Genomic DNA, 8,369 nt, shown 5'->3' with positions numbered 1-8,369 from the left:
CGGCCTGCAGGAGAGGCTGCTCCTGTCGGTGCTGCCGCGTCACGTGGCCATGGAGATGAAGGCGGACATCGCAGGGAAGCCGCAGGACACCATGTTTCACAAGATCTACATCCAGCGGCACGAGAACGTGAGGTACGATCAACACCACAAGGTCAATGTACCGGGTGATTCAGAGAAGACGCAGGTGCGGGCTGGTTTGCCTACCCAAGGGGCTATGGCGCCTTACGGGCAGAACGGGTAGGCAAACCCGCCCGCGCCTGCGTCTTCTCTGAATCACCCGGTAGTGTGAAGCAAAGTGTTTAATGTGCATGAGGGAGGGTCAAAAACGTGTATATTGCATGTGCTGCATGCACTTAGTTAAAAGTTCAGTTCTAGCGAATATGAAATGAAAAGTATCCAAACTGAATGTAAATTTTGATTTAATAATATTGATAGTACAATTATTGTACTATCAATATTATTAAATACAGTGTGTGACCTCAAAACACGTATGTGCACACTCGGTGTGTGACATCTGGCGCGCACATTCAAGTTCAATGGAACTGGAGTGTCTTCCGGAGGGCAGCAATTACAGTGACCCTATTTCCGTTACAGCATCCTATTCGCGGACATCTGCGGCTTCACCTCCCTCTCGGCCCAGTGCACAGCCGAGGAGCTGGTCCGACTGCTCAACGAGCTGTTCGCCAGGTAGCAAAGGGAACCGAAGGGAACCGAAGGGAACCGAAGGGAACCGTAGGGGGGCGCCGGGAGCACCAAAGGCTCCAGCCAATCAGACCCAACACGCTGCAGTTAAACTTTGTCGAACCCACATCATTGTGTGAGCACAACGATCACGAATCGATTGGCTGAGAAATAAAACACCAAACATGCTAAAGAAAACGAGAAATGAAAAAGAGATCGACAACAAAATATTTTTAAAAATGAACTCCGACATAATTTTTCTATTGGTGCAATCGAACTACAAGAAATAACGAAACCTGGCCAACTCTATTTACCGAAACGTGGTGAAGAACTGCTAGTAATGTGTCTTCGGTCTTCAGGTTCGACCGCCTGGCGCAGGAGCACCACTGCCTGCGCATCAAGCTCCTCGGCGACTGCTACTACTGCGTGTCCGGGCTGCCCGAGCCGCGGCCTGATCACGCGCAGTGCGCCGTGGAGATGGGGCTGGACATGATCGACGCCATTGCGTGAGTATAGTCGCCGGACCTAGCACATACTATCGAGAAACGGTGTGCGACACCATTTTAAATTTGATGAAAACTGGTAAAAGATTTATTTTGTGGGGGGAAACGTCAAAAACGTTCGTAAGGGTTACGCTACGCCCCTGTGAGGTCAGGTCCTCGCACCAGAGCGGGGGCGGCGGGGGGCAAGATGGGTCCGACTCGCCTCTAAAATAGACCCCCCTCCGGCGACATGATTGCGCAGCGCCCTGTGCCCGCCTCGCGCACCGTCTCAGAAACCCACGCATCTCCGCCAGGTTGCCGAAACAGTTACGAGGCTACACCGGCCCACCCGTGCCGCCCTACATCTCGCGAAACTTGCCGACGTCGTCGCCGCCGCCGCTCGATTCCCACCACACCTGCCCCCTCCGCTGCTGTCGCTGCTCGCGCTCAGCAGCGTTACGGATAGGAAAGTTTCTCCTTCCCCTTCGGCCTCGCCTTCGGCCCATGCTCTCGCCTCTCTGAGATTGTCCACCGCAGTGGGCGGCGGACACACGGCTGCAACAGGTCAGAGTGCTTTGTGTCTGCAACCGCGCTGTCAAAAAACGAGCAGGCGCACTGTTATTCAGATACTGTGACGTCACATTCTATATGATGTGAATTGTGTCACATTATTTAGAATATCATGTCACATTCTTTAGAACGTGACACACCTTTTGCACCGCTCTGCCCTGAAGGACTCAGTGCACCTATGTCACGTGAAAACGAATGTGACATATTCTAAATAATGTGACACAATTCACATTTTATAGAATGTGACGTCACAGTATTTGAATAACAGTGCGTCTGCCTCCCGACCTGACCCTTCACGTCAACCGGGTGGGCACCCACTGTGTCATTGTAAATTTATGATATATCGTCCCTAATTTTCAATTACAAACGTCGTACACTGTGAAAAATTTCGTCGTAAATTTTCAAAAAAATTGTAAACTGCTTGAATTATAATTTAAGTTGTAAATTTACGACAGCACCTTTTTTACTCGCCAAGGGATTTGAAGTCGATACAAACTGCATGTATTTTTACGATTACAAATTGTAATTTTACAACTTGCGTCAAGGAAAATTTTCCTGTAAACCTACCTACTTTTTTCACAGTGTACGAATGTGACCGCTAATTGACTAGAGAAGTCATAAATTAAGGAATGCAGTCATGCAAGATTAGCAAGTCAAATAAAACTTTAGGGTAAATCATTTTGTTTCATACATGATTATTTTGCAATGTGATACCTTCACCTTTTTATAAGTTTAGTTCGTAACTTTAATAGAAATTCGTAATTTAACAATGTTTATCATGGGAAATTTTCCCACCGAATATTTCTCACAGTGGCCACAGCGGTCATCAAAGGCTGCCCAGCCAACTGACATGAGCCTCCCGCCCGACCCTCCCTTTTTGTCTGAGCCAGCGGTCACACTAAGGGGCCTCTCCTCTCTGACCGTTTGACTTGTTGCAGGCTGGTCCGGGACGTAATGGGCGTCAACGTCAACATGCGCGTGGGCATCCACACGGGGCGCGTGCACTGCGGCGTGCTCGGCCTCCGCAAGTGGCAGTTCGACGTCTGGTCCAACGACGTCACCCTGGCCAACCACATGGAGAGCGGTGGCATCCCTGGGTGAGTAGGAGGATTGGATTGATCGCCCGCCGAAAAGCCTGTTAACGTTGTGTTTCGTGTTTAAGAACTGCCACAAACTTGTCCATGCCGACAGGCGGGTGCACATCACCCGAGATACGTTCGTGTTCCTGGATGGTGACTACGCGGTGGAGCCGGGCAACGGCGCCGAACGCAACTCGTACCTGCGGGACCACAACATCGAGACCTTGCTCATCGTGCCGGAGAAGTCCAAACGGTCGCAGGTAAAAGAGAGAATGAGAGGGTGCGGGTAGTGGGGAGACACACCCTCTCAAAATCTAACTAAACGGAAGGACAATTCCATTTGTTGCGAACAGCCAGACGAAATTCGCAGTGTTGTAACAGCGGGAACGTTTCACTGTTGGGCGAATTCCCACAACCGTGCGATTTTTGTCGGAATGTTGTTTATCCAGAGCAGACCCCCACGCACACACACGTCATGGCTGTGTAAGCGATCGCTCTCTCACCTCCTACTTCCGCGAGTAGCAGGTCATTCCACTTGTGAAGGATTACACGAAAGAGACACGGAGAAAAGAAAATGGTTCGCAACGGCGACAAGTGTTTCTCATCTCATTCTCTTTCTTCTCCAGACGCAGCGGTCGATTCGGAGGCCCGGCGGCCATCTGGGTTTCTCCAACGGCAACGTGGCCAAAGAGCTCCGCGTCATGGGGCACGGCAGCCAGCACGGCAAGCACTCCAAGTAAGAGTCGTCCTCAACGTCATACCCAACGAACACGGAAACGTCACGAGGAAGTCATTGGTGCCATTACTGATTTTAACCGAAATTTTGACTTTGTTTTGGTCTTAAAAATGTCATTTTGATATAAGCTCGAGAACGTTTACGTGTTTCTTCTTTTGAGAGAGAGAGAGAGAGAGAGAGAGAGAGAGAGAGAGAGTAACAGTTTCCGCGTATTCCCCTTCCCTCAAGGCTGGGCTTCGGTGACAGCCTGGACGAGAAGGACCCGCAGGAAGAGGTAAACGACTACCTGATGAGGGCCATCGACGCGCGGAGCATCGACCGGCTGAGAGCCGAGTGTCGGAACTTCCTCCTCACGTTCAAGAACGCAGACATCGAGAAAAAGGTTCGCTCGCAACGCAGCATAAGGGAAATGAAACTTTGTCTACAGCGTAACGTCTACTGAAAATAATGTCTTGCCGTAACTTTCTTTTAGTACTCAAAGGAGAGAGACAGAATGCTGTCAACGTATTTTGTCTGCTCTGTCATCATCATGGGCACCATTTGCTCTCTACTGCTGATTCTCAGAGTGAAGTAAATAAGCATGAAATAAGACTTGAGATACGAGATTAATTTGTTACTTGGGACAAAATCTAATTTTACTTTATGATTCACCAGGTCTTCTTTGCCATTAGTGCTAACAACGATTTGTTGGACCATTGTTGGGGGGATCACTTTTGTAGTATTATCTATTAGGAGTAAGGTAAGTAAATTTAAACTACAGTGCACTGTAGTCAACGTTTGTACCCGCTCCAACTAACTTCCCTACTGTGTTGACCTTTTCCAGAACAACGTTTTAAAAGCGCCGGCATTACTAATCCACGGTGATCGCAAGGTAGCGCAGTTTTTCGCATGCATCGTGATTATTTGCAGTTACGTCGCGGCACTCTCACCAGTGGTAAGAAAAACTTTTTTTTGAAACAGACAAAACATGCCAATGTCAAATATAAAAGAGTTTCACTCAACCGCCTTTCTTCCCACAAGTTGTCTGCCATTGACGTCATTGTGGGCCTCATTCCCTGCTGGGACACCTCCGAGCTGCCCTACAACGCCTCGGTGAGCGACCATATGGCCAGCAGCAACAGCTCATCGCTCAACCGGACGGACTGCCTCGCGCAGGCCGCCTACGTCCAGGACCTATTTCCAACCGACGTAAGTGAACCAGCACAAATTAAACACGCTGCAAAAGTTGTGGTTTCCTTTTTATTTCAGAATGAAACAATCTATTTCTTTGGGCAGTACTTGGCGCTCATGGTGCTGCTGGTACTCACGCTGTGCGCAGTTTATCAAGTACTTCCCGCACTGCTCAAGATGGTCCTCATGGGGTTTCTCCTGGCCGGCTACTTCTTCATCGTGCTCGTCGTAGAGCGAGACCTCTCCATGCCAGAGTGGGTATACCACCAGTGACAACAAACTGCGGACAACTGTTTGACTAAGACTGTACCCTCTCAGCCTGCCCCCTCCTCACTGCCACAGGAGCTCGGCCTGGTGGGTGTCGCTGCTAGCGCCGCGGCACCTGGTGCTGGTCGTGCTCATCGGGATGGTGGTGGTGCTCGTCATCCACTCCCTGCACACTGAGGCCACCTACAGGCTCGACTTTCTCTGGAAGCTTCAGGCAACAGGTGAGGTCTTACCTATGGGAGTGAAAGCACACAGTACAAAGCAAAGCACACTCCCAGAGATCAAAGCACTACTGGTTAAACACTGTTTTGCAGAGGAGAAGGAGGACATGGAGCATCTCGAAGCCTACAATAGAAAACTACTGGCGAACATTCTTCCCGTCCACGTGGCCGAGCACTTTTTAAACAGTGACAAAAATTCTGATGTGAGTACAACAACGTCGTCGGTTGTCGGTCTACAGCGCGTCGTTCACGATCGTTCATCAAGGCACGCACTTACCAAACACTACAAACCCCTTATCGCCTACAGGAGCTGTACCACGAGCAGTGCGACCTCGTGTGCATCATGTTCGCGTCCGTCGCAAACTTCTCCGAGTTCTACGTGGAGCTTGAAGCTAACAACGAGGGCGTGGAGTGCCTGCGGCTGCTCAACGAGATTATAGCCGACTTCGATAATCTGCTGGCAGAGGAAAAATTTCATTACATCGAAAAGATTAAAACTACCGGAGCGACGTACATGGCTGCTGCAGGTGAAGAGATTGGGCTAACACGCCACGACTATCCTGTTCCCTTCATACATTCTATCCATCGATATATTTATATGACTATCTATGTTCCCTGCAGGCCTCACGCCCAGCACGTGTGATACCCAGGGTCTCAAACACGTCACGGCCATGGCAGACTTCGCGCTGCGCATCCGCGAGCAGCTGGAGTACGTGAACGAGCACTCGTTCAACAACTTCCGCATAAGGATTGGTGGGTGACGGTCTCACGGCACGACAACTCACGCAAACTAAACTTGTCACCACATCGTCACTTTTTTTACCTCTTTTGCGCAGGCATCAACATCGGCCCCGTGGTGGCCGGCGTCATCGGCAGCCGAAAGCCCCAGTACGACATCTGGGGGAACGCCGTCAACGTGGCCTCGAGGATGGACTCGACGGGCGTCCTCGACAAGATCCAGGTGAGTGTGGGCGCCGGAGGTTGCACACCCGCGACGCGACGGCCCGCGGGCGCTCTCTAAGTAACCAGCGGCTGCCGCTGCTGCCCACAGGTGACGCAGGAGCTGCACGACATCCTCAAGGCCAAGGGCTACCCGCTCACCTGCCGCGGCAACATCCACGTCAAGGGCAAGGGCGACATGACGACGTACTTCTTGGACGGGCCGAGCGGCGAGGACGACGCCAAGTCGGACCACCACGCCCAACAAAACGGTGGCGTCGAGCGTCCCTAAGCACGGCACCACCGCCACCGTGGGCCCCCGGGCCCTGCGCCCACAACGGCTGTGACTGCACGGCCAAATTAGGCCGAGACATTCTTGAAAGGGCCGCGGCGCCCTGACGGTGCCTGTACTCTGATCTGTGATGGTTTTAAACTGGCCATATTAGTTGAGTCAATTGTATGCTCTCTGGTCGAAATTATTTTCGCTCCCCGCCTATTAGACAGGATTTTCATCCAGGAAAATCGGTGAAACGTAAGCGGGAGCTACGCCAAATTGTTTTCCGGTATTCCAATCCCTTCTCAAAGTTCACCCTACGCACACTTTCAGCATAAAATGGAGCATTCAATCTTCATCTGTTAGGTTTTAGCTATGGCGTCTAGCGTCCTTGAATAAGGAAGTCTTTAAGTATACCTAAATGTCTCTTGTACCTGCTTCGGTGCTCGCCTACTCAAAGAGCACCCCATTCTTTGTGATCTGTAGGCCTAAATGTTGTTGTATAACTCTAGCAGAAAGCGATGGAATTTTGCCGCTGGATTAACACCACTGTAGCAGTACTTCAATTCAGTAAGAGTCTAACAACTGCGTTTCTCCGTATTGCGCTTATTACTTTGTCGCTTTAGTGAAAGCCAAAATGTAACTTGATCAAAACTTTCAGTGGTGTTTTCTCTCGACGTGGGCAACTCGGATTGGCTGGAGGAGCCAGAAAAAACGAAACTTGTCATTGAATTTTTATTTGTAAATGTTAGCAACCCAGTCAACAAAATGTATTTATTTATAAAGAGATTAAAAGTAACATGTTATTTCTTCGAAAAAAAAGGAGAAAGAAATTGAAACTCTAAACAAGCCTTATAATTTTTTTCTCACTTATAAAAAGATGCCCGTTTAGACGTATACACTGGCACTAGACGGGCAAATACACCCGGCTAACAGCGCGGAGTATGGGCGCCCCGGCCCAGTGATGAAGACAGTTGCGCCCACCCCCGTGCGCCCACCCGAAGCACACGGGGTAGCAGCAGCCACCCCCGACTGCGCGGGGTATACACTCCCCGCCGCGGCCGCGCCGTCAGGGGGCGCCAGGGGTCAACGCGCCGGAGGCAGGCCGCGGGGCGAGGCTGCACTCGTTGCAGGCGGGCGCGGCGTGTCGCCGGGGTCGTCCCCGTCACATTCTGTTTGGTGAAACACGACACCGCATCACGCTGATGTTGCATACTAAACGCAACCCCGTGTTGCTGTGCTGCACTGCGCCCGGCGGCGACCAGCCTGGACCCAAAGCACACAAACATTCTCAACACGTTAAAAATAATTCAGGCCAGCGTTCAACTTATCGTCAGTAGGGTGTCCTTCCCTCTGCCTCCTCCTCGTCCACTCCCCCTACCCCTGCCACCGTCTTAGTCCCCGCACGCCCCTTCCTCCACCTCCTGGCCCAGTTTCCTGTCTCAGTCAGTCGGCGCCTCGCCCCGGCTCCCTCACGACCAATAAAGACCAGGCCAGCGAGTACCGCCCGACCCCGGCCTTTCCTTTACATCGTAACGCTTTATTCTCCTGTCCTGGCGTGGCGCGGCGTGGCGGAGCCGGACTCGACCTCGAGGGGCAGATTGGGGAGGAGCGCGGGAGGGGGGCATCGTGAAGATGGAGGAAGACAAAGGAGGTCGATAGACAAATTGCTGCTGATACGGCGTGGTGCAGGTACTCTCCAAATATTTTCCGGGCACAATTGGGTAAGCAGAAAGTAAATCGTCGGGGTGGAGGAGGGGGGTTGGGGCTGATCACTGACACAGCGTAACTGTGAGATTCGATTAGTCGATATTCAATGATCCGCTTTCGTAAGGCAACAACAGATTTTGTTTTTCGGGGTCGGCACTTATGACGTATTGGGGCGGCGAGGGACAACAAATAACGAGGGGGTGTGCCATGGGGGAGGATGGAGATGAGTGGCAGAGAGGG

At 51.3% G+C, this 8,369-nt stretch overlaps 1 protein-coding gene across 2 annotated transcripts in view; it reads left to right on the top strand.

Annotated features, from left to right (window-relative positions):
* The window catches only part of LOC113205181 (adenylate cyclase type 6), a 114,332-nt gene extending 107,737 nt beyond the window's left edge, over nt 1-6,595 (top strand). For both annotated transcript variants that reach the window (XM_052271049.1, XM_026420692.2), the window contains exons 9-26: nt 11-132; nt 595-687; nt 1,041-1,187; nt 2,672-2,830; nt 2,925-3,072; nt 3,439-3,548; nt 3,777-3,930; nt 4,021-4,118; nt 4,203-4,287; nt 4,372-4,482; nt 4,569-4,736; nt 4,824-4,972; nt 5,061-5,206; nt 5,300-5,409; nt 5,514-5,733; nt 5,828-5,959; nt 6,043-6,167; nt 6,258-6,595. In XM_052271049.1, coding sequence (XP_052127009.1) covers nt 11-132; nt 595-687; nt 1,041-1,187; nt 2,672-2,830; nt 2,925-3,072; nt 3,439-3,548; nt 3,777-3,930; nt 4,021-4,118; nt 4,203-4,287; nt 4,372-4,482; nt 4,569-4,736; nt 4,824-4,972; nt 5,061-5,206; nt 5,300-5,409; nt 5,514-5,733; nt 5,828-5,959; nt 6,043-6,167; nt 6,258-6,437 — 2,457 coding nt within the window. In that variant the 3' untranslated portion in view covers nt 6,438-6,595. The remainder of the gene's footprint in view (nt 1-10; nt 133-594; nt 688-1,040; nt 1,188-2,671; nt 2,831-2,924; nt 3,073-3,438; nt 3,549-3,776; nt 3,931-4,020; nt 4,119-4,202; nt 4,288-4,371; nt 4,483-4,568; nt 4,737-4,823; nt 4,973-5,060; nt 5,207-5,299; nt 5,410-5,513; nt 5,734-5,827; nt 5,960-6,042; nt 6,168-6,257) is intronic.
* Nucleotides 6,596-8,369: the final 1,774 nt, after the last annotated feature.

Source organism: Frankliniella occidentalis, unplaced genomic scaffold, assembly GCF_000697945.3.
Source record: "Frankliniella occidentalis isolate FOCC.00 unplaced genomic scaffold, Focc_3.1 Scaffold148, whole genome shotgun sequence".
NCBI lineage: Eukaryota > Metazoa > Arthropoda > Insecta > Thysanoptera > Thripidae > Frankliniella > Frankliniella occidentalis.
This window is presented reverse-complemented; position numbering and strand designations above follow the sequence as displayed.